This window comes from Rhynchophorus ferrugineus, unplaced genomic scaffold (genome assembly GCF_030347505.1).
Source record: "Rhynchophorus ferrugineus isolate W39M unplaced genomic scaffold, kcgeb_rfMv2 rfM9, whole genome shotgun sequence".
NCBI lineage: Eukaryota > Metazoa > Arthropoda > Insecta > Coleoptera > Curculionidae > Rhynchophorus > Rhynchophorus ferrugineus.
The window spans coordinates 28,750,514-28,776,994 of record NW_027472588.1 but is presented as its reverse complement, the minus strand read 5'-3'; the positions used below and the strand labels follow the sequence as shown (position 1 = coordinate 28,776,994).

At 31.1% G+C, this 26,481-nt stretch overlaps 4 protein-coding genes across 16 annotated transcripts in view; 2 read left to right on the top strand and 2 right to left on the bottom strand.

Annotated features, from left to right (window-relative positions):
* Piezo (piezo type mechanosensitive ion channel component) overlaps positions 1-16,107 on the bottom strand; it is a 91,549-nt gene extending 75,442 nt beyond the window's left edge. For all 10 annotated transcript variants that reach the window (XM_076414217.1, XM_076414220.1, XM_076414222.1 and 7 more), the window contains exons 1-2: positions 15,885-16,107; positions 15,460-15,529 (exon numbers count right to left, since the gene is read on the bottom strand). In XM_076414217.1, coding sequence (XP_076270332.1) covers positions 15,460-15,523 — 64 coding nt within the window. In that variant the 5' untranslated portion in view covers positions 15,524-15,529; positions 15,885-16,107. The remainder of the gene's footprint in view (positions 1-15,459; positions 15,530-15,884) is intronic.
* Positions 16,108-17,682: 1,575 nt separating this feature from the next.
* Plod (procollagen lysyl hydroxylase) lies at positions 17,683-25,128 on the bottom strand. 4 transcript variants are annotated; one of them, XM_076414211.1, is made up of 10 exons: positions 24,993-25,128; positions 24,817-24,930; positions 23,478-23,853; positions 23,212-23,405; positions 22,808-23,160; positions 22,585-22,706; positions 22,272-22,499; positions 18,734-19,058; positions 18,391-18,674; positions 17,683-18,333 (listed from the first exon to the last, which is right to left on the bottom strand). In XM_076414211.1, the coding sequence occupies exons 1-10, from the start codon at positions 25,051-25,053 to the stop codon at positions 18,081-18,083; spliced, it is 2,310 nt and encodes a 769-aa protein (XP_076270326.1). In that variant the 5' UTR covers positions 25,054-25,128; the 3' UTR covers positions 17,683-18,080. The 4 variants fall into 4 exon arrangements, with proteins under 4 accessions (XP_076270326.1, XP_076270325.1, XP_076270327.1 ...); XM_076414210.1 differs by having other exon boundaries at positions 18,725-19,058; positions 24,993-25,126; XM_076414212.1 differs by lacking the exons at positions 24,817-24,930; positions 24,993-25,128 and adding an exon at positions 24,426-24,658 and having other exon boundaries at positions 18,725-19,058.
* LOC143202594 (immunoglobulin domain-containing protein oig-4) lies at positions 19,215-20,435 on the top strand. The gene is made up of 5 exons (XM_076414215.1): positions 19,215-19,460; positions 19,524-19,618; positions 19,686-19,767; positions 19,947-20,014; positions 20,072-20,435. Exons 1-5 carry the CDS (start codon positions 19,358-19,360, stop codon positions 20,228-20,230), a joined length of 507 nt encoding a protein of 168 aa, XP_076270330.1. The 5' UTR covers positions 19,215-19,357; the 3' UTR covers positions 20,231-20,435.
* LOC143202595 (immunoglobulin domain-containing protein oig-4) lies at positions 21,310-22,266 on the top strand. Its single transcript, XM_076414216.1, has 4 exons — positions 21,310-21,524; positions 21,583-21,654; positions 21,715-21,864; positions 22,016-22,266. Exons 1-4 carry the CDS (start codon positions 21,426-21,428, stop codon positions 22,172-22,174), a joined length of 480 nt encoding a protein of 159 aa, XP_076270331.1. The 5' UTR covers positions 21,310-21,425; the 3' UTR covers positions 22,175-22,266.
* Positions 25,129-26,481: the final 1,353 nt, after the last annotated feature.

The window sequence follows — 26,481 nt, the reverse complement described above, 5'->3', positions numbered from 1 at the left end:
TTTAGCTTCGGCAGCAGATTTCTTCAAATCAAACAATAAAAGTAACGAATGTTGAAAATGCAATTTTGATCGTTCCACAATTAGCCTCTGTATACGTTGAATAACTCAATAATTCTAAATGGAAAACTGATTCTTTTATATAGCCAAAACTATCGAATTTAGTATTTAAGATAGATTGTTCAACAATTATTTACATTAATACTTCCCATTTCACCAATAAATAAAATGAACACAAGCGTCTAATAAAATTATCATTAATACAAATTGTAAAATACTATTCAATATTATAAAACAAACATTTGCGTAAATTTAGACATTCTTATATCAATTATGTAATCAGACAATATTATTTCATCAATCAAGTAGAACAAAGGAAATTATTAAAAAGAAATAGTTTATTTTCTGAATTTTAATACAACTTATGAACAAAAATAAACAAAAAATCGAGTATCCGTGTATTTTAAGAATTGGGGTATGAATTGATCTAACGTAATGAATAACGTGTAATATTGTCGATTTATTTTTTTAATTTAAAATTAGACCCAAAAACTATGTATTCAATGTTTGATAACTGTTTTTTATTATAAAATTGATAGTCCTTAGTTATGATTATATTTTACATAACACTAAATAAAAATGTTAACAAATAACTTAGGGATAATAAATTGACCTCGAGCAAAATAAACTGTTTAAAATAAATCGTTGTATTTAATATCCTAAGTCGTCCCAAATATTAGCTCAACCGTCAAAACAAAAAGATATTTTTATCAATATTGAATTATCAATCCTAATAATTAACAAGCAAATTATAACACAGTTATTAATTTGTAATGTATTCAACTCTAATGGTATTTATTAATCTAAACTTTAAAAAAAAGATTTTCTTGTGAGTATGATCAGTTAAATAAGTTAAATCAGTTATATACCCCATACTGTTGCGATAGCCGTGGGTTCAAATCCTGCTGGGGCATGGTCGTAAATTTATGTTTGTGATTGTTTAAAATTTGTGAATGTTCTAGGCAAGAGTGTAAAATCCGACAAGGAAAATGATCCCAGTCGCGCCAGTAACCAGGCTGAGTAAGACCGGATGTCTTCTAGGATGATTTCTAAAGTTGGTCACTGGCCAATCAATTATATTATTAATAATCGTTTGACTGGGCTTGCTAAAGAAAAAATAAGGACAAAACACCATCTCACACTGTTAAAAATCCATCACCACAGTCAGTTAATTATAGTATAGATTATTGATCATAGTAATTAGTAATCAGATTTAGTTTACTTTAACTTCTAGCGGTTTTTAGATCACAAAATAATAAATTTGTGACATTTTCGGTAATGATAAATATAAAGGTCTGGAACAAAAAGCTATTTGAGTATTGTAAACTGCTTTCTATGTATTTTGGTATGCCGGAAATGAAAATAATATGGACAAATTTCGTCAGGATTTTTAATGCATGCATTTAAGATCCAATACGATACATCACAATAACATCTTCATAAATTCACAAAAAAGCAGCCTTAAAACAGTTCTGTCTCATGACGACGGTTTTTATGCTTCCATTCCTGCAAGTCATTCCATTCACCTCAAAAAAATCTACAAGACCTTAGAATTGGGTCTTCGCAAACTAAAATATGAGGATCATTGTTGGCGGGTGTGCCGTGATTTTAAAATTTTGTACATGTTGCTCGAACAAGCTGGGTTTACCAAATGCCCATGCAAAAAACATTGGTACCTCCACATAAAGTTCTTTTACCACCGCTGCACATAAAGTTAGGACTGATGAAGCTATTAGTAAAATAACTTTCCAAAGATGGAGATTTCTTCAAATACATAGTTTCAAAATATCCAGACCTCTCAGAAGCAAAGCTAGAGAAAGGTGTTTTCGTCAAACCACACATTAGACAGCTCATGACTGACACAAAATTGATCACGATCATGACGGATCCTTAAAAATAAAGGTGGATTGCTTTTAAGGAGGTCATAGAAGCATTTTTAGATAATCATAAAAACCCTAAGTATAAATTAATCGTCAAAAGTCATCAAACATCATTTTCTTCACTCCTACCTCGACTACTTTCCGGAAATTTTAGGAAATGTGAATAAAGAGCAATGTGAATGATTACACTAGAATATTAAAAAGATGGAGAAAAGATATCAACTTAAATGGAGCGTCTTAATGATATCAGACTACTATTGGACCTTCCAGATTTCTCCCACAAGCGAAAATGTACAGAGGAGCCTTACTGTGAAAAAGAAAAATTTTTAATGTATTTTAGTGGACGTATATTAGATAAAAAATTATGTATCATTAATAGCTTGTAAATAAAATCATATTTTTCAAGACTTATTTTCTCTTCTAATTTTAATGTAGTAACTCGTTGAACATAGTTATAGTAATTAAGGATGGTTTCACACATTTTGTGGGTTTCTTTATTTCCTAAATATTTCGAAGCATAATTACTGATTACAAAATTGTCAAGTAACGTGTCGTCCTATGACAAAAAGAAAGTCTTTTTCTGATCACAAAACCTAAACAGCTCTTAGCATTTTTGCAGACCTGTGATATCGACATAATGAAACAAAGAAATGAACAAAGAATAGAAAACAATCACAGAATATGCATATCAAAACAAAAATATATGAATATTTCTGTAATGGATATTTTCCTCTACATATTTTTATATTACTAAGATATATGTTTGTTATAATATTCTATTGTTGCTTTAAACTGACTAATAATGGAACAAATTGAGCTTGTTTTGCATTATTCCAAGCGACAATGGAGTCCTCCACATAGCTGTCATGAGATTTTTACTAATGCCTTATTCTCCCTAAAATATTCCGTGAAATTATTGGTTATGATAGGATTAGAAGATATTGGCCTCATAGGAATCGCAAATTGAATCGCCATTGGCGAAAAGGAAGACTACATCAAAACGAAAGAGAATGTCATCTGAATAGTTAAATTGCTGATTTTTGGGAGGCCGCAATAATTCGCAAAATTGGACCAGTCTTCTTTAGGAGTGTAGTAAAGTATTTTTCTATGTCTGAGGTTGGATTATTTTTGTTGGTCCGATTATCGTATAATTACCATGATTAGACAGTTATTCATACGTCAAAATATTTACTTTTCTCTAAAAAAGGCATATTAAACAATCTTTCTAGAATAATTCAAAACCAATGCTGTAAATGAATATGGTAAGATAATTTATTGAAACCCATGGTCTATCTGCTATGAACATCAAACACATATTATGCACTATCTCAAATCACCTTTGATAAAGTTGACTCAACCATCAAACCATAACTATCTGAAGTTTAATGCGTCAAATAAATGACTCATTCATCAGAATATATCAATATATGAACTTCATATCTTCAATGACATTTGAACCAAACATGTATTGGCTGCTGGAAGGAAATTATCAGTTGGCTATTATAAAAAAACAGATAATAACTTAAAACCAATATAAAAGTCAATTATATATGTATGTTGTAAAAGCATTTAATAGCATTTCTGTTAAAAGTTTCATGTTATGTTGTTGATAAATGTCCAATATTTATATGTTTAAAAATATCTTAAAGAACATGCTTCGTAGTATCTCATATTATGTCTACTAAGATGTCTGTAAGATCCTCAAATCGAAAAATAAATCAGAGGAATTCCACAAATTTGAACTAACGATTAACAAAGTAACAGTCCAATGTAGAGCCAAATTATATTAACAGTGCAAACTTTAATATTCTGGCAAGCGATTCGTTAAACGGGTTTGTGTAGGCGGTGCCACGTCAAAACCATAAGTAATTCAAATAAACGTTTGAGTTATGGAGTGGCATCAGGATTGCGTTGCGTGTATCTTGCTGCTGATTGTAGGCATTACCATGTTCTTTCAGGGTACGATGCGGCAAATAATTCCAGGAATTATTATTACTTCTAACAACTTAATACTAGCGGGTGGTTGGACATCAGTGTATCACCAATATGTTACCTCAACCGAGAAAAATTAAAGATAAATGACAACAAAATCAATTTGAAAAAGCAGTCTATTTGTTTAGATACATCCAAACACCAATTACTAAATAATGGGCTGGGGAAAAAGTAATATCGGTCTTTTCAAGTTTTTCAAGAGAATTGCAACCGCATTAATGGTATTAGTTATAAACACTAGTCAAATTAATAGCTTGGCCAAGTACAAACAACTCATGATTCCTTTGTAATCACACCGAATACTTAGCACCAACCTCCTTGGCTTCAACGCAGACTCCCTAAATGTTTCTGAAGCTGGCTCCCACCACAATCTTTTTCGTGTATTATATTCGTAAGTCAACGTAAAAATTATCAAAAAATAAAAACAGTATAAGGTTGGATTCACTCAAAAGAAAGCGTCCACATACAAAGTGGGTGACGAATCAAGATCACCTTCATGCTAGGTCTATTTTAGATCAAATTTACGAAATGTATAAAAACAGTGAGTAGTTTTATCGATATAAACATAAAACATATAATTATTTCAGAGACAACTGTTAATCAATGAAGAATTCATAGAAATTTTATGAATAGGCAACTGCATTTAAAAGCAAACTGGAGGTCGAAGGTACAGGTGATACCCAAAGATAACTTTATTAGAACTATAACCTGTCCAAACGGGACAACGACCACGTATATTCCTGTGTAATGGCTACAGACTGCAGTGCTTTCGAGAAAACGGCCCATATCTTTTAAAGCCGAATTTAAAGTAAAATAAACATTTTTGTTATTTTAAACCTTTCGCATATAAATTATATATGGAGAGGAGTGTCTGCACAATAAGAAACTGTAAATTCTAAAGGAATATTATTAATAAAGATGAGGAAAATCAGGTCCAGATGATACGATTGTTAACAAAGAAGAGTTCTGTTCCAACAAAAAATCTTACATTCTAGGAGATTTTAACAGTAGAGTAGGAAGGATAGATGGTATATACAATGCAACCAATAAACGGAAAACGCGGAGAAGACGTGAGAAATGACAAGTAAAAAAGAATGTTTGATCTCTACACAACATAGTACACCCACAGTCTTTCTAATAAAACAGCCAATGCACGTCTTTAAAACTTATACCGTCACATCGCAATGTTATGTTTATTTTGACTCTGATATAACAAAATACTAATATAAATAAAATAATGAAAGAAAAAAAAAACTTATAAGATATTGATCTTTTTTCCTTAGCATTCTAGGCGCGTTTTTTATGTAATGGTATGCCCTATAGGTCTAATCCACCTAGTTAACAATTGTTGTACTTGTATTTCTTTATCAAGTCATTTTTATATCACGGTATTTCTCCTTAGTTTCTTCCGTTACCACCCGTGTACATTTTCTTTCATAAAATCAGATATAATCACCACATTCTTCCTGATGCATTTGCTAAATCTGCTAGTTAGTTACTATTTATTATCTGCTAATAAATTCCTAATGTTCATGTATATTCTGAACAATTACATACATATCTACACACACAAGCCTTTCACACTCTATAATAGGATTTTATACAATTATAGTTATGTTAATTATAGTTTATCAGCATTAGATCTCACATTCCAAAAGGTTTATTCAGTCACTTTCACTTTTTAGGTCACTATTTAAATCAATAACACAATTCTTAATTTCTGTCTATTGTATGATACATTGTCCGTAACAATTACTGATGGTTCCTCCAAGTTCTTTATCAGCTTATTTTCGATCCAGAGTTTTTATGGTTCATTTCTCCATGGTAGACGCCATTGGATTTGGAGGAAAATACTAACTCTGCGCCAGGAATAAACACTGAAGAATTCCTGTTTCCAGTATGAAGAAGAATATATCTGCAATGAATTATTTAAAAAACATTAAGACTGACAAAACTAATCAAATGCTATTCTAAAGTTTACCTTTTTCGATCAACTTTTGTTGCCCTTACATTCTTTTTATTAGCATCTTGCGAAAAATTGTCCAATGTTCTATTTTGGAATATCCTTTAAGTTTCATCTTGGAATTCTAAATGATATAAGGGTTTTTCCTTAATTTGATTATTATATTACATTAAAAGCAATGCCTGGAAGTTCTATCAGCCTTCTTTGTGGGTTATCTTTACACTATCACTTAATCCTGTGTTTCTTAGTAATATATGATTGATATCCCTCACAGGGATATCAATTAAATGCCCTATATGGATGGTTTAAGGAATCGTTTCCAAGTATTGGTGACTCCAGATTTCAATAGTCTACGGATGAGAAAGCAAACTACTGCAATTCGCCTTTGGTATTTACCTTAACCTCTTGTTGTCATCGTCATGACTTGTTTTTGAATACCACTCTCCTATCTTTCTGTTGCTTCTTTTCAAACTATCTATCATCTATTATGAGATATTTCTGATCTCTTATCTTTACTGATTTGTCCTTTTTCTTCTATTCTCTCGCTTCGTTCCTTATTTTCTATTTTCCCTGTATTTGTCAGTTTATTTTTACTTCTACATAACATCAATCTCAATCGACAATAAAGAATATAAATAAAATATAACCACACACTGAACGAGATTCGAACCCGCCATTATCGCATCAACAGGGGAACAGTTTTATCGCCTTGGCTACTGAACTACCAAGCCGACATTCATATATTTATTATTGATTTTATTATATGGTACTAAATACACAGGAGATATAATATTCCCATCAGGAAAAATTAATAACAGCGACGAGCACCCATTCAGCTTTAATTACATTAGTGGGAACCAGAAAGCACAATATGAAAAACTAATTTTCCTAATGAAACATGGAACTGGAAAAGGACGCGCGCGAATACTTTGCATTTATACTGATTGCTCGGCTATCAAACTTAAATTAATATTTCGATATCGACAATTCATCATCGCCCATCCAATAGGCCATTTAGTGGACAAACAGCGTAGGAATGGCGCACCCTTAAATAAACCGGTCGTCTTTTTTCGTTCAACATTCTCTCGCTGACACGTTTCTCCTCTAAAATTGAAGAAAAATCTATATTTTTTTACGTGACCAAAGTTTAGTTCACGTGAATTAAAACTACACAGATTTTGAATATAAAATTACGGTAAATGATAACTGTTTTATCATTAAAACAAAAAAAACGTTATCTTGCACTATTTGGCGTGCACGATGCAAAATCTTAATTAGTTTTCGGGCAGGTCTAGGTCATTTGTCGCCGCTCCCAATTCAAACCCCCCTCCAACCCCTTCCCGTTCGCTGCCCTCGCCCTAGCATGCGTTCAAATGTCCCGTAAGACTCTCCCTTTTTTCCTACGGTGCCGCTGTCCGGGGAATTCGTGGTAAAATGCCACTCAATGATTAAAAATGTCGGTTCACATACAAAACGGGATGGTAAAGGTTATCAGTACTAGAAATATTATTAGATGTATGACTTATTTTTTCAGCGAATTTAATATAAAAATGTAGATAATAACGAACCTAATCTCGGAAATATCCGTTGTGATAGTAAACAGCGTAAGAACTATCGAGGCATAAGTGTCCTGTCAGTTGTCGGGAAGGTGTTTATGTTTATATCAAATAAATCAGGTTCGATTTAGACCCAATGGCGGTTGTGTAGGTAAGATTTTGGCAATCTACTAGTTTATAGAGGAGGAAAGACGCGGAAAGCCTGCAATTGCTGTTTTTATTTTCGCTCTGCTTTGTAGTATATAAATTGGCGCTCACTTAATGCAACTTTGGTAAACTGAACATGTTTCCTTAAAAATTATTAAACTTATTCAGGCATCTTATGATAGTCCCATTGACTGTATGTAAATGTGTTTCAACATAATACTGGATGCAGTTACGTGAAAAGTTTTTAAAAACTGACATGGTGTTACTAACAAAGATCTTGAGACGGAATCTTGGAGGATTTTTCATGATATAGTTCATACTGCAAAATCCGGTGGCACCAACATATTGGTTGAAAACTAGACACTCTTCAGGAGCTCCAATTATGGTTTGATGATTGTCTATTATTTTCTATTACCTTTCATTATCTCTCCAGTAATATACGAAGGTAGAGAGACAATAATGTTGCACGTTTTTAGATGATTGACAAATGAAGTCGTCGAGCAATCACTATCAAATTAAAATCTCCGTTGATATTGTGGGCAAGATATGAACTGTTCGAAACAATTCAGGAAATCCAAAGTTCTTGTAAGTTTTGACATTGGATGACGTAGAATTTTAGATCAGACAATAGTGGCCTACAAAATGCCTAAAAATTTTGTTTCAGGTATTGAACAAGTGCATGGTGTCAGCAGCCACAACGAGCTGGCAGTTCCAAGATGTCAATCTCAGATATCATTTAATAGTATACCATCACCATTAACTGCCCAAGCATCTCTCAAGTAACACTGTACCCTTCTCATTTTAATAATTTGTATTTATTTTCATCTTTATATCAACAATAAATAATCGTAAACCACCATAAACATAAACATATAATCGTCACTGTTTTACTTTGCCTTTCATCTACATATTTCCAGTTCAAGAAAAAGTTCTAGGAACAAACATCCGGCGTCAATATGAGTTCCCGTCTCTCCATGTTTCCGATCATCTTCATGGACCATCACTTCACTACACTACATCATTCTACCTGGTTTAGATATGCAAACCATACTATTTGGTACCATAGAATGGAAAGAGTTAACCATTTCCGCACTCACCTGAATTTCCAATATCCAATTCACCATGGAAATCAATAATAATTACGAGATACCTTTCAAGTCGACGAAATTAATCAACTGGACTATCAGGTTTGCAAGAAACCAACACGTATAAACAGATACCTGCAGGCTACGTTACGTCAACACCCATTCTAAATAATAATTCCTTCTAGGTGCACTAAAGAATGAATTTAATTAACTCATATTAAAATGGATAAAAATTAAATTAAAAATTCCTTCAAATGAGTAACAAAATCCAATGCTCACTTACTACAAAAAGGGAAATTACTAAAGAAACATGACATAACACAATCCATTCAACTCTAGCTGAGCATTGGCCACAATTTTTTCTATTCAACATAATTCCCTTCAAGACTTATACACTGATTATAGCGACCCTCCAACTTTTCGATACCATTTTTGTAGTACGATTTGTCCTTTGTTTCAAAATAGGCCTCAGTTTCGTCGATCACCTCATCATTCGACGAAAATGTCTTCCCAGCGAACATTCTCTTTAGATCTGAGAACAGGAAATAGTCGGTGGAGGTCAGATCTGGAGAATACGGTGGATAATTATATTGAAATTTCAGAGTTTCTCTCGATTTCCACTACTTCCCCCATCAGATCCTGACTTGGTTCCACACCACTTCGCATTCCTGAACCGAACCACCTCGAAAGTGTACTCTTTCGAATAAAAAAAAAATTTTGAAAATCGGTCCACAATTGATAGGGAAATCGGCGAACATACATTAAAAAATATAAATATACCACGGTGATAAACCTCAAACACACTACACATCAGAGAAATCAGAACACAACGTACTGCCCAAAACACACAGAACAACGTTTTCTTTTACTCATTTTGTGGGTATAAAAGTCAATATGGATCCAAATGATTTGTGTATTTAGCTACTGTCTATTTAAAAACAACGATACGAAATAATGATTTTATGGAGAACATCTTACTAAAGGCTTCTATGGAATTTCGACAACAACAGAAAAAGTCACGCGCTTTTCAATTCAATTACATATTAATTTATGTAAATTTGTTTATTTAATAAAATTGTTTAATTTAAGGTGAAACTGGCTAAATTGAGTTCCTTTGCACTCAGGAGCCAATTAAAAAAACGCCAATCTGCCATCCCAAAACGGAATTTAATTTCGGGCTATACAAGATTATAATATACAAGTATTGTTTTCCCAAAATGGAATTATAATTTATTTGAATTAAAGTATCGAAAAAATAATCATGTACAGTTTTCGCAATCAAAACCTTGACTTAAAAAATATTAATTCATAATATATATGTTATATTACATCGTTTCCCATACCATTGTTCATCAATTTAAGGAACTATTAGGTCACTACCAAAATATTATATCTGATTATATTTTTGTATTTTAAATGCAACACGTTCAAAATTCCTTTATAGATTACAATGTAAAGTTTTAAATAAAACTTATTTAAAATATTTTACTACTATTTAAAGTACGTAAATATGTTGGTTTTTGTTTGCTACTATGTAATAAAGCATCTACCATTAGTAACTAAAATATTAGATATAGTGCTTCATTTTAATTTTACATATTTTATTAAAAGTAACAGTTATTTATAATCATAAAGAATTTCAATTAAAATATCGTTCATTGTGGTCAAAATAAAGACTCTAAACTCTATACCGCAAAGCAATCTAATATTTAATCGAACTGTCGACCCCCTCGTAAAAATAAAAATGATGCGTTCTCCATCGTTCAATAAGTTCATGGAGCACCATTAATTCGTTAATATTAAAAATTAAAATTCGATGCCATATTAATGTTTTATCTGGATTACAATTATAATTAATGAAACGATTAAATTTAATTTAATTTCGCATCGCTAGCAATGGGATTGCCGTTAAAATTTCTACCCCCATGATCTTGGATTAAAAAGTAAGAGTGTTGTAAATCTGAGTCTTCGACTACGAAGTGAATTCATGGTTAGAAACCTAAGACAGAATATTTGACATCAATTTTTTGGGACGTGTTAGATACTTGTCTACATTCCGATCACTTTTTTAATTTAAAAAACATTTATTGAGAAAAAATGATACAATATATATTAGTCAAAATATTTTCCATTACTTTCTACAACTTATTTCCACCATGGCGATATATTATTCAATATTTCAAAACTTGGCTGGCACACAAACCATGCTGAATCGTTAACAAGTGGTAATCATAAGGTGCTTTCCATTAGAGTTGCTATTGTATATGTTTTGACGCAATACGATACAATTTGTTCAATGGGTGTTGCTAGACATCTATAGTAACAGTTTCATTCTAGTTACTAATTGTGAAAACCCTATGTGAAGCAAAACCAAGAAGCAAGACTTCATAACCATGATATTCCGTTTTGGTGTGAATGTGGATGACGCTCCTGGAGTAACTCATGACTTTTTCACTGGAGATTATCGCAGAAGATCTACTTTTCACCACCAATCACACTATTCTACAGAAAACTCTTTTTTGTCTCACACTGGAACCGAGATATCAAAACGGGTCGAAATTACATTTTCAGTCAATTCGTGTGGTAGCCATTGTCCCTCCTTTAGAATCTTTCTAATCACATGAAACCGCTAAAAACAGTTGATTCATCAACAGTTAAGCAGAGTTGAGTTCTCTGATAGATTATGCTGGGTTTTCGTCCAATAAGTCTTGCAATTCGTTGTTTTCAAGTTTTTTTTAGATCATCAAGTCGTTCTTTGTCATTGACATCAAAATCACCACTTTTAAACCGTTGCAACAATAGCAGAACAGTATCACTATTCATTTCTAAAACTGTTTGATGGGCTTCGGCGACAGATGTCTTCAAATAATGAAACTCGAAAATATAACTTTGAGCTTTCTGTAATTAGTGTCTCCATACACTGATTTGATCCAATTTCACCAATAGATGATTGCTGATCAAATTGTATGAAAGCACATAATAAAATTAATTTTATTTGTATTATTATTATATTATTATAATTTCAAAACAATAATAAACTCAGATTACTATTGTAATCACTTAAACCAACAACTGAAACAACTGGGTGTAGAAAAAACGAGGTTACAGAAGAAAAAAGCTTTTTCCATTTAAATAACGAATTCAATTATTAGACACAGTCACTATATTCACGTGATATTTCCATAATATAAAAATGTATCTGATAGTTGGGATACACGAATTGCATTCAAAAAGCATTAATTTGAAGAAGACGAAACAAATTCGGGAAAATAAATAATCCGTTAGATCTCGTTTTATTTTTCAAAAGTTTCGATGCCAAATTGAATGAATTGAAAATTGTATGGGTCGTCCATTCATTATACGCGCCAAATCCGATCCCCAGTTATTTTTATTTAGCCGAAATCCTCAAAATAAGGCTCCACTGAAACTGATTTAGCTCAAATAAAGATGTTATGGTGGAAATAAGTGCCTATTATTATATCAAAAATATTCTGTCGTATAAATATAGCAAATTCCAACGTATTTTTTAATAAAATCATATAAAGTATGCATAATTAATATCTTATTATAAATATTACGAACCGGTTTGATATATTTTTTAAATTTCGTTTGATGAATCAAGCAAAACCTAGAAAATTACATAATCACAATTCCTATAATCGAAAATAATAGTCGTACAGAATTAATCACTATCATTTCACTGGGAAGGTAATATATTTAACTTTAATGAAACCCGTAGGTTGTGTTATAGCTCAGAAAATGTGGGTATTCTTTTATATATCCCGATGAAATGCCGAGTCCTAGTCGTATATGTTGCTTTTAAAAGAAAATGTCAAGTATATAAAAATAATATGTTCTTACTTTAAAAAAAAAGTTTTTATTAAAAAGCTATTCATTATAAGGTAAACGAAATGTTGTTTTGAAATATACTTTTGAATATAGTTGTAGAAACAAAATTTTGCCGCCTTGGTTGGCACAGTGATAAAGGCGACAGGACGATCCTCCTACTGTTGCGATAGTCGCGGGTTCGAATACTGCTGGGACATGGTAGTAAATTTATGTTTGTGATTGTTTAATAGTTGTGATTGTCCTAGGCAAAAGTGTAAAATCCAAGAAGGAAAATGATTCCAGTCACACCAGTGACCAAGCTGGGCAAGATCGGACATCTGAGATAATTTTTAAGTAGGTCACTCGCACGTCGGTAGACTTAATGTTGAGGACCGTGGTTCGGAGTCCACGTTATACAAACAGTAGAGCAAGTCTAGATAAACCTTCGTTGATAAAAAGGAGATTTTAAAATAAAAAAAATAAAAAGCAATTTTATTAAATAAAGGTGAACAAATACATACAAAATAAGTACTAGTGATAATCATACTAGTAATCTCTAATACAAATTTCACTATATTTTAAAGCCACCAACTTAAACACCAACAAGCTTAAATTTCATAGCGTTACGAACATGATAAAAAACGACTTTTGACAAAAAAAAATTATCAAATGGTAAGAATTACCATACTCATAGCGATCTCATCATTATAGTGATTCTATACCAGATTCAACGATCATTGCCTAATTTTAACGTTACAATACTTGGTTATATTACTTTGAATGACCAATAGAAATTTTTTTTTTTTGGTCTGGCCTAAAACCAGGCGGTGGAATGCATGACGCATACCTTTTCGCCCTGGAGTGACAAGTTGGACCGGGTTATGTGGGACTGCCTCTGGGCTTATCCAATACACTAAACCGAAACTGCCTCACAGTTGACCTCTGTATTAAATTTGGGGATATTGCCGACTCTATTGATTCGCGAACTTGAGTTAACACACGACTGGATACTGTCGTATGGGGCAAACGTTATGACTGCAGTAACGGATGAGGTCGTTCCAGCCTGGAGCGTCAAACCTTCAAACCATGGAGCGTTTAAGTTCCTCCTGAGGAGCTTATTTTGGAAAACTTGAAGTCGTTTCACCTGGTTGGGTGTAACAAACTTGAAGTAGACATTACATCCGTAGATGAGTACGGACCGAATTAACAACTTGTAAAATAAGCATTTGATGGAGATGGGAAGTCTGCTAGAAGGGCAGATCAGAGAATATGACAGGTTTGCTATTCTCGAACCTTTCTGGATTTAGGAATGTCAACCGAACCGTCGGTCGAAGTGGAGACCAAGGTACGTGACGTTATCCAGCCATGGACTCGTTGCGGTGTCGATCTTAAGTTGCAAGACGCGCAGTGTGTAAAGCTTCTTATGGAAATTGATGGCCTGTGTTCTCAGAGGGTTGATTTGCAACCTCCAGAATTTGAGCCACTTGACCGCATGATCGAACGGCTTCGGTAAGTGTTCTTGAATTGTAACCTCAAACCTGGAGGCCGTGAAGAAAGCAGTGTCGTCAGCGTAAAACGCGATGTCAATGTGCTCTTTTCTCGGCAGACAAATAGAAGAATTACTGAATCATATACTGAAGCTTAAAATATCAAAAGAATATGCTAACCATGGTTCACAAAAAAATTGGGAATAAGAGAAAGATTAAAATTGATTGTGGTTCTGCGTGAACTTACAGCCAACAAAAAATAATATATTAACTTCTTATTAACGATTACTATTTGGCCTTCTTTACTAATAATTAGTTAAAAAACAATGAAAAATAAATGAAATGATAAAAAATAATCATTCCATAAAAATGTTTCACAAACTTGAAGAAATATTAGACTGGTTGTACTTCTCTTGAATTAAAAAGCAATTAAAAAAACTATTAAGCTTGCTTATAAAAATATTATTTGATTGGTGGGACCAGAGATTTTCCATTCGAGTGTTATTATGTACCATATAAACATATTCTCTTCTATTAATAAATTAGTAATATTTATTACAATATATATCAATGCATACTTTAATCTGTTAATAAATTATTAATTGGATTAAAAAATTACATTGTTCCAAGGCAGTCATATTGGAATTAAAAAATCTAATTAGTAACTGGTTGAGTTACGGTATTAATTATAACATCTCATAAATTCTAATTATAACGATTTTGACACTAATAACTAATTCTTAAATTAGACAAAATATTTAACTTAATCATTCTTTCTCTGTAGATGAAATGAACAAAAATCCACATGAAAGGGAACAGTTCATTAAAACAATATAATTAAAACAGTTTCATTAATTTATAATATATATTCCTATAGATAAAACACTGATAAAGCATAAATATACATAAAAATATGAATATATAAATGTAACATTACCTTTAGAACCTTGTAAATCAATTTTCACAAAAAATATTTTCCTGTCAACCTATTAGAATTCAATTTTTCCGAATACAAAAAATAAAACAACCACAACAAAAATATTATAACAACAATATGTATAAAAAGAGATGATTTCATTTATAGTTCATTATCTCTAATTTAACATTTTAATTAACTTGAATAAAATAATAGTAGTATCTAAATAAAAACTATAAAATGTATTTATAACACCTAGTAACAGATAAAATATATATAATGTATGTAATACCTAAATTTAAAGAAATGATCCAATACATGTATTATCAAAGGTCATAATATATTCACTAAGATACAGTGGCACTCTCAAAAATCTTAAATATATAAATTGTTTTTGAATATTTCACTTTATTCTTGTTAATTTCTCGCCGGTTTTAATATATTTGTAAATAAATAATGATGTGTAACAATAATGATTACATGATAATTAAAGATATTTTATAGTGTACAAAATAAATTTAATAAATTAACAGTCTGAATCTACTTACATGAACCTATAAGTAATGGAAGAAGGCATCGAAATAGAGCCGCACAAATCCAATAATTTGCCATTTTTTCCTAAAAAATAAACAATAAATATTTTGTATCAGCTTAACGAAGAAATTAAAACAAAAAACAAATGTCATTGTATACATTACTACATTTAAATTTCAACTGATACCGATAAGGTTTGAATAAAAATGCACTTAATTTTTTCATTATCTGTAACATATATTATTACCTAGAAATATGTTTCTGTAAAACTATCATTCATTATAGAATTATTATGGATAATAAAATAAATAACGACAGCCTTCAAGAGCTTCCTTTTCGACTTTATTATTTAGAATTAAATTATTTCGGATAGGTATAAAATTAACTTGATGACCTAATAAGCGACAAAACAATGTTTATCATCATCAGTGCCTTTTACCTTGTTTTAAAAGTACATCCAGTATAATTGCATGTCCACCTTTTAGGACAATTCACTAACACACAAAATATATCACTTAGGGTATCATTGTCTTATCAAATTTAAAGGAATAAACATTTATTAAGATGCGCTATTTATGTTTGTACAAACGTGAGATATGACCCTGTTTAGCAACCAACCCGTTTCTCACCGAGCCGCTCACTATAACGATATATAGCAAACTGTCAGTGAAATGGTGTCAACTTAGGAAATACATACTGTATTGCTGGTGGCCTAAATATTAAAGATATATCAGAGTATTGATTAATACTTCAATGCAAATGTAAGCTAATTTATCTAAGTATTCCATTTATAGAAATACTAACGCATTTTCCTTGAACACGATTAAAGCAAAGAGTTATTTTCAGAGATTACAAATAAACTGTTGAAGGTCGTTCTTAAGAAAAATTCTTACATTAAATGAATAATCATTAATTTTATGTTAATTATAGTTATTACTTCATAATAACAGTCATAGCAAAATACTTAAATATAATATAAGTAGTTTTTAAAAGAAAAATCTCTGCTTGGTATTCAGAATAAATATAAATAATTTCTAAGGGAACAAGTGATATGAGTTTGTTTTTCCTATTAACCAACAATGAATGTTCTACGCACACCAAAATTTTGTCATATATCATTCAATGCAAAAAAACTCCTGAAAAATATTTATATTTAATAATAATCAAATTTTCATAACTTTTAACTTTACATATAATATAGAATTAATATATTATTATATTCTAATCATAAATATCAGATTCTAATATACTACACAAGATTGTTCGCATATTCTTCCAGTCAAAAGCACTTAAATTATCTAGTGCGCACATTAAAAATAATGTGTTCTGCAACCAATAGGTTTTAAGAGCTATTCTCGTAACTATGAAACTATGAAATCTATCAAAAATAATTTATTACAAAAATGTATCTAATGGAATCTGAAAGTTGACGTGTTTTGATATTAATGCAATAATCGAATAATAATTACCATCGCTGCTTATGTTATAATTAAGAGTCAATGATTTCATGACCATACTGAGATAAAATCTTAATAGAGGCTATTGTAGTTGTTGCATAGTTCACTATGAGACCTTTTTTGCTTAGTAATGTCTCTCCTCTACAGACGCTGGATTTAAATGTAAATCTGTCACTAAGGCTAAGTATGTAATACCACATACTAAGCCCCACTCACTTATAGTTTTAATTAATAAACTCAACGCAGTCATTTTATTTTCTCACATCACAATATGGGCGTTATAATGGAAATTACAAAATGTAATTTATATTTTTTACATAAATCACCCAAGAAAAAAATATAAATCTTAACAATACTATAACTACATCGACAACATCCAATTGATTCACACATGCGTCTATATCGATTCATCAATCTATAGCAAGTGCTTAATATTGGTTTGAGGGGAGCGTTGCTCCCCAGATCAATTCTAAGTTTAAGATTTCTTTTTACCTAACTCCACAAAAACTATCCCTATAGTGACATATGATAATAGACACAGTGATAGTGTATAATGTCTGTGTCAAGACTAGAGCAAAGATAAGACCGAGACATTAAATATTATAATATTTACATCACATCTAATTCAACATCATATACTTAGATTATTCAAAAATGCTGAATTAAGATATTGATTAATCAAATTAGTCTAGCCATTATAATTTTATTAAGCAAATTTTAATCAGAAATCGTAAAAAAATTATTCGTAGAAATTATATATATATAAAAAAATACACAATGAACAATGTTATATATTTAATTGTTATAAAATTATATATACTCGATCAATAATAATACATGACATGATACATGAGTAACTAGACTATTATTAACAAATTCAAAGCACTGCAAGTAACTTAAGTACCTATCAACTTAAAATATTAATACACAATACTTAAACCAGATCTACTTCAGATCTATTGCTTGAATGGCAGTGTAAATCAATGAACTCAAGAGCTCTAACATATTTAAACCTAAGTTAAATTTTCTTTAAAAAAAACATGCAAACAATTTAAACATCATATTATAGGTACAGAAATATAAAAATCTCGTCGATGCATTTTTTGTTTTCATTCGTTTTTTAAAAAAATATTATATTTGTGTTATCTAAATCTAAATTGTTAAGTCTTTTTTTGTATTTATGGGTCGACAAAAGCTATCATAATATATCTGGTGCCTTTGGTAACTAGAAGTCCTTCATGAAAATGTGTTAACCTTCCTGGATGCATCAACATCCAACCCACTTGAGTGTCAACCACGCTGCAGTTGTACCGTAGGAAGCGACATCCACCACCTTCATAATCCTTACCGGCTTCATTTAATGCTATATTGATTGTATAAGTAGAACTATCATGGTGAGGTCTTAAAGATGGTTGTTCATCAGGACGATATCTACGAAAAAAATTCTAGAGGATGCTCTTTCTTAAATATATAATATAATAACAATACCTTACAACAAAATTCATTAAACTTCTTGGTGGATTATGGTAATACCCAGTAAAAACATGCTCTTGTAAAGGTCTAACGTATTTCTGCAAGAAATACAACCAGTGTCGTTCCCATCCTACCTGATTCATATGGATGTCACGAGTGGGTACAGCTTCATAACCTCCCTCCAGTCGGGTATCCTCGTTCTTACCTGAGGACCATTTGCCAAAACTTTCCATCATGTTGATCAGAGCCTTCGTAAATTTGCGTGTAACTATTGGGAACCAATACACATCGGGACAAGGCTGTAAAGCGCTGGAGATTAGTTTAAATTAAAACAATGGAATCTTATTACTTCTTCTACCTGTTTAGGATTTGCCTCTGGGTTGAAATTTTCGTGGTATTGCGGATGAATAAAGGCTTCTTCCCAGGCTTGTTCGTTTTCGAATATTTGATACATATCCGGTTCGGCTCTGGTCACCTCGTAGGTTTCGTAATTTATTAAATGGCCGAAATCTACTCTGTTCGAAACATACATGAAGATATCGAGATCTCGTAAACTGTAGCAGAAAGCCATATCGGCGTCCACATTCGGTAGGCTGAACGTAAGTTTTGTCGAGTCGTAGGATCTTAGTAAAGAAGCATTTACTAAATAGGCGTTGGTAATAAACGGTACGTTCCATAGGCCCCTAAAAATCATAACCGTTTTAGAAAAATAGCAACAAATAAAAAATAAATTAATATAAAAAGGAATAATAATGACTCGACCGACCCAGAGTGTCAATATTCATGCGACCGACTTATTAATAACTTCCCTTCGCTAAAAAGCCGTAATAAACACTTTAACAAGGTCTATAAACATCTTCGCCAAAACAAACTCATAAGGACCTTGCGTTAACTGCCGGTCGAGTGATTTATATTGAGAGCGTCAGTATGAATATCACTGGCCTAATTTATTCTAGGTAACAACATTTACTACGAGTTTACGATGAAAGTGCAAGGGTTGGTTGTGGTTTTCGTTTGTACCGCGGTCATCATTACAACCTCCCTGTGTTCCCCAGCACGGATTGGTGGCGGAGGAAAAGCGGGAGGTAAAATTAGGCTTCGTAATTTAGCAAAATTCGAGTATAATACGGGTAGTAACTATGTTTCAGCTAATTTTGGCAAAGGAAGACTGTATAGTTCAAGAATACCCGTTACCATTCAACACAGAAGTCCACAGTCTGCTACATATTATGAAAACAAAGACGTAAGTGGATTTGTGGGCAAGAGTGCCGTTATTTATATACTTATCTAAATAAAAGTATATATTTTAGGGTGCAAAAATAGTAAAATCCAGCCATTTTGAGTACGAATATATGTTAGGAAGAAAAATAACTTTCTTTTGCATGGCTCAAGGTAAACTGAATGTATAAAAATATTTGATTGTATTGTTCCATATTTAGCTTATAAAACCTGGTAAACATTTTACGAAAAATTATTGATGTAATCTTAAACGTATAGATGTTGTTCTCTCTGATATTTCACTTATAAATTTACAACGATTCTAAACAATTATTTATAATAATTAATTATAGGTTTACCCAGGCCTGAAATTACTTGGTTTAAAGATGGCATAGAACTCTATCATCATAAATATTTTCAAGTAATAATTAAAGCTATACTTTAAATCGAGCTCTATTTTTCATGTTACGTTTTTCAGGTACATGAATGGACAGAGGGAAATGACACTATAAAAAGCAAAATGGAAATAGATCCAGCCACCCAGAAAGATGCGGGATTTTATGAATGCCAGGCAAACAATCAATATGCTATCGATTACAGAGCTTTCCGGACAGATTACGCTATGCTTACATACTAGTTAAGATTCTCACCAATACGGCAATATTTGTAAATAAGGTTTTTTATAATCATTTTATAAAATAATATTCTCAAATATCAAAAACCCTGTACACAAATTAAATGATGTTTTATTGGGCGTTATAATTTTCCGAAAAGATGACCTGGAATAAACATACCCAACTTACAAATAATATGACTTGTATTTTTGTATTCTAGTGGGGTTTTATTAAATTACCAACAAAAACAATATTATATTAAAACCATTCGTAAAATAATTAAAATACTATCTATAATACCATTAAACAAGTTAAACCAAACTAATAATCAAAATAATTAAATCAATATATCCCTCACGCAATCACTTGATTCCCTTTTTATCTTTCTATTCCCTTTTTATCTTTTTGATGTAGGCTTGTCTCAGATACATAATAAAATATTCCTCACACACCTTGATCTTATTATAATAATAATTATGCTGAAATCATAGATAAACATTATCCACAGTAATTTGATTTAAGAATTGAGCAAACTTAAGACAGTTAACTAATGCTTAAACTAATGCAATCGTTAGATATAAGATCATTAAGTAATTGGTTTAGTTGCCTATACGAAATAACTCGTCGTTAATTAATCGAAAGTTGAGATCACACATTGAAAAGCTTTCCTGAAATTCACAAATTCTTATATTAAATAGATAGTATTGATCATGTGTGCAGTTATACAGGCAACCTACCAATTATTACTATTAATTATTTAAATATATTTTAATAACTAGCACATGAACTGGAAAAATGTTGCCTTTTTGTCAAATAATTTTATTATTAGAAACATATAACAACTTGCTGGTATAATAACCAAAAGTAAATATATATATATATATATATATATATATATATATATATATATATATATATATATATATATATATATATATATGGGTCAATGGTGTTTAAATCCACCAAATACCCGATGCCGCGTCGGAAACCGAAGAAGTACCGAAACGATCTAGTTATCTTCCATCAAACGCAAACCACCTATTATTCAATAGAATGCAAAATGTTTAAAGGAGCCCATATAAGAAGCGATCCTAATAAATTGATACAAATTGTTCTCAATCTGTGCTGACGAAGGGGAGCACGGCGATGATTAGCGAAAATTGGGGATAAGCAACGGACGCATTAGTTGAAACCGGTTTTCGCTCAGAAATAACCAAAATGAAATTGCCGTTACCTCTCGTTCTGGTCTTGCTGATAGGATTCGTGGGCATCATCGAATCGAGAAGAGGACGAACAAGAAGCAGAACAAAATCCAAGGTAAGCAAAATCCAACTGCTCCTTTTTGATTCGGTAATAGTGAAAATCTTATTTCTAGTTTCAAATCGGTCTTCCGATCACCGGAAAATACCGAGATCCCGAGTCTGACAAGTATTACAACAATAATAACGCAAGTTTAACTCGTGTACAAGGAATTTCTTCCTCTAATTTAGTATATTTGCAATTTTAGGGGGCTAAAATAATATTGGCATCTCATTTTGATTATGAATACGTTTTGGGCCATAAAATTGCTTTCATTTGCGTCGCCAGAGGTAACCCCAGGCCACACATTACTTGGTACAAAGATGGCAGCGAGATATTCACGCATCAATATTTACATGTAAGTAGAAAATTACAAGTAATACATTCACACGCTACTCCTCTATCTCAAATTTTGCTGAGCCAACTATATATGAATTTTATAATAGAGCAACAAATTACATTAATTGGAGACCAAAAACTGCAGTAAATAATTTAACAATAATTTATAGATTCACGAATGGCAAATAGGACAGGACAGAATCAAAAGCAAACTCGAAATTGACCCTGCTACTCAAATGGATGCAGGACTCTATGAATGTACTGCGGATAATATGTATTCCATAGACAGGAGATCTTTCAAAACTGACTTCAGTATAGCATTTGATTAATTTAATATCCATATAGTTTATCAGTTTTTGTTCTTTATGCTGTAGTTCATATATTATTCAATAGATCAAATATATATTTAAATTGTAAAACACTTACCGTTTATTATTGTAGACAATATCCATATAGTCGTTTGATCTTGCATAAAAACCATCTTTTGTCAGAGCCCCCCAAAAATTACTCCAAGCTTTGCCTGGCCTAACGAGCATTGGTGCAACCACTGTACGATTTTGCTCAATCAGCAATTTTATTGTGTGCGGATTATCAAGATGAGCAATGGAATCAACGGCGAAGTATATATCGCAATTTTTTGCTAAACATTGACTCCTGCAATAGCATTAAAGGTGATATGTCATTCATGTATACAAAAAGCTAATTGTAAATGTATAAGTAACTGAGAATCAAAACATACACAGACAAATCACGAGCTGTCCATTCTGGTGATCCATCCTCTGGTTTAATTTCTTTTACTGATGAATATTCAGATCCATAAGTTTGAATAAAATTTTCCACATGACTGGAGTGATATTTCATCTATAATTATTTTAAACAGTGGTTAGATAAAATTATCCAGTTATACTTGCTATAATAATTTACATTGGATATATTTATATGAATAATTAAATATTACATACCATATTATGAATAAACAAATGTATTTTTTCCTTTGGATACTCCTGCCTGTAAATTTTATTAAAAAATCCTTCTATAAAAGGAGTGTTTGCTTCGATAAAAATAGACAAATGCACTATTGGCCATTCAGATTTGGAAAACTTTTTAAGATCAATTTCACCATCTTTGCAACTGATGCAACCTTCATATGAGTTCCATATACCATTTGGTAAATAATTGCCCAAATAATTTAATGTTAGTTTTGATAACCCATTGCCATGGACAATTAAAGGTTCAGAATTGGTTTGAACATTTTTTAAAGAAAATGTTTCTGCACTGCCATCTTTATCATTATTAGACAAAATTTCCAGATTGCCTTAAATATTTACATTAAAGTTAAAGGTTTTAATTTTTCCTATGTTCTTACTTGCTGATCCAAATATATTCTGAAAAATATTGCTCATATGATCTAATTGAATACTATTTTTTTCCCTGAATTCTTTATCTAAAAATGCGTGTGTATAATATAATTGATCATCACCAGTATCTTCAATTTCAGCTCTGTTTAGAATATTGATAACTTCTGGGATATAACCCATGAATAGACCAGAATTGAGGAATCTAAAAAACAAATTCACAAGTTTTTATTATTTTTTTCCATTTTGAATATTTATGAATTTTTTTCATTTTTACCTTGCACCCTTATCCACTTCTGGATATTGCTGTGCTAATTCAACATCAGGCCAACAATATGGCTCTGCACCAAAAAGTACCTTAGCTCCAGTATTTTTAAATCTTTGAATTACTTCACTCAGTTTTCCAATAAATATCACATCATAAGCATCAGTAAATAAAATGATTTTGTTCTCTTTATTCTCATAATTCTGCAAAGCATTTTTTAAGAGATTTATTTTCCAACCTCCACCAGGATTTGCTTTTATATTATCACCCCCTTTCCAAATGTCACCATGGCCAAGAACTATAGGTTCAATACCAAAAGTTCTGGCTGATGATATATATCTTTGGAAACCATCAGTCTCATTTGTGGCAACAGTAAAGACTAGAATGTCTGTAAAAAAAACAAATTGGCGATTATTTAATTGTTAAAACCAAAAATGATAACATGCTTATCTTATGTGACCTAAATTATAAAAAAAAAATTAAACAAATACTGTAAAGGTCATTGAAATTGAAGAATTCATACGCGTGGCATATCGTATTCCTAACGAATACTGATCCAGATTCCGGATCTGGTAAAATGCTCTAATAAAAACAGATGCGATACAGCTTATTTATTCTTTAAAGATTACATCACTGCCAATTAATAATTTATCACAGACAATTCGTTGCCTAAAAAGAGTTGCATAGAATATTAGATCAGTCATGTATAAATATAACATTTCCGACAAAATTTTAGATCTACAACTCTTTAAAACTGAATATTCCAGTAAATGCCATAAAACTAAAAATAACGATAAATAAACAAATGTTAAGACCGGCATGCTTTACGGTATGAAATTGTGTACGTGACTGAAAACATACTACTTAATTATTTTAAATTCTAGAAAAATATTGTAATAACACTAAAAATAAGTTAATTTCTTACTTTAAAGTGTAATAAAATACATTATGATAACTTACCAGTTTCAACAGCGTAAATGCATTTTAACAATAATAGAAAGGGTATATGCTGAAGCATTACCTTCATGGTTGTAATTTACACAAATTGTTTATCAAAATTAAATATTTGTTAAGATAATTTTAAAATAACCACCACCAGATAAAAAATAAAATAATTAAAATCTGTGCTCAAAACTCAACCATTTTTCGAGCCGTCTATGAAAACAAATGCATTGACATCTGTAATATAACCAATATTGTAGAGGAACACTCTCTTTCCCCTTTTAATGTTCTAAATTAAAAAGAGATCAGACATAGTATAACACAGTATGTCCAAAATGATAATATGACCAGAATAGAAGTGATAGGATATGTACAGGATGGATAGTTTTTAAAAAATTAAAATATTTACCTAAGGTGTCAATATTTTCGTCAATATTAGTGTATCTATTAAAAGCGACATCTTCACATCCCGTCTCTCCACGGTCAGACTTTTCACAAAATTCTTGTCCCGCTACGGAGTGATCTAAAAATACTACATTTTAGAACATTTCTTAGACATATGTAGATATATACAAATTAACTTACGCCGGTTAATAAACAGCCATAAAGTAAATAAGAAAGAAAGAATTACTTGCGACTTAAACATCTTTCTTCTATGTTAGTAGTCGCATAACTGAACCTGCACCATAGTTCAGGTAAAATATGTTACAGTAAAAGCATAGAAAAAAGATTTTATGCTTAAATTAGGTTGAACATCAATAATGTAACAAAAAATCGAAAAATCAGGGAAGTATTGTAGTAGCAGTAAATGGTCCAAATAATAGATAATAAACTGTTCTCCGATTGAAGTGTTCTTCTAGTGTTAATTACATATGTTTCAATCATACCTATTTTTGTATAGGGATGTTTTATTGTCTTTTGTAAGAAAAATATTGTTACCTTAAATTTCTTTAAAATTAGATGTTTTAATTTTTTTCATAGATTCTACACTTTTTAAGCCGTATGCAGTGTATAAATAAAATAGTTGGTTGAACCATTTGACAATCAGGAGAAAGTAATATTTTCTACAGTGTTTTTTGGAGTTGCGGTTTTTCAACGACAATGATACAGTTAAAACGTTTTTATCTTTTTGTTTACGCGGTTCTTCGCTTACATTAACATCCGAACACGGAAAAAGAAACCATTATTCTGAAATTGTTGAAGTAGAACCAAATTAAATAGGTTTTGTTTGCATTTCGATTTTTAATTTTATTTCAAAATAATTTACAACAGAAAAGTAATTTTGAATATTCTAAAAATTTTCAAATAGAGTTGATACTTGGTACTTAAAGTACATACATTTTTTTATTTATAGTTCTTACTTTAACCAAGTTTTTCTTTTTTTTATGGGTTATATATCTTTAATACTATTTTATATCAAAACTATCGTTAATATTTTAGTTATATGGTGCTTTAACTATACAGAATTTGACACTTTGGCGAATTTGAGATGTATCTACAAGAAACTTCATTGAGTATAATGTTGAGATAACTTCAATAGTATGGCTTTGCTATTTATAGTTGATCTTAACCATTAGGATTATGTCTGACACATATGTACTGATTAGAATTATAAAGTTTTGTTTATTTCTTTCATTTACTGGAAAGTTAAATTTTTGAAACAATCAAGTTATCCGATGAATAATTATGTTATGAGTTACTATGAATTATTTGTAAGCAATATTGTTTTTGATTGGAAATTGTATACAATGAGAGTATTTTTCAAATCTGTCAGAAAAACCGAATTTAATAAAATCATTTATTCCTGACAATTTCGACGCAGGATACAAAATTTCAATCTACAATTTCCTGAATTTAATATGAGTAGACTTTGAAAGCTATAAATATTATACCTAATGTGAATTTGAATAAATAACTTCTTTGCCAAACAAAAATTGATAAATGTGTTTGTGTCATTTCTAAAGTTCTTTATTTCGCTGTGAAGTTACATGATCGACCGGATAATGGAAAAATAATGGGATTGCGATAAGCTAAAAGTTGCACCAATACCACCAATCAATAGTAAAGGAAAAGA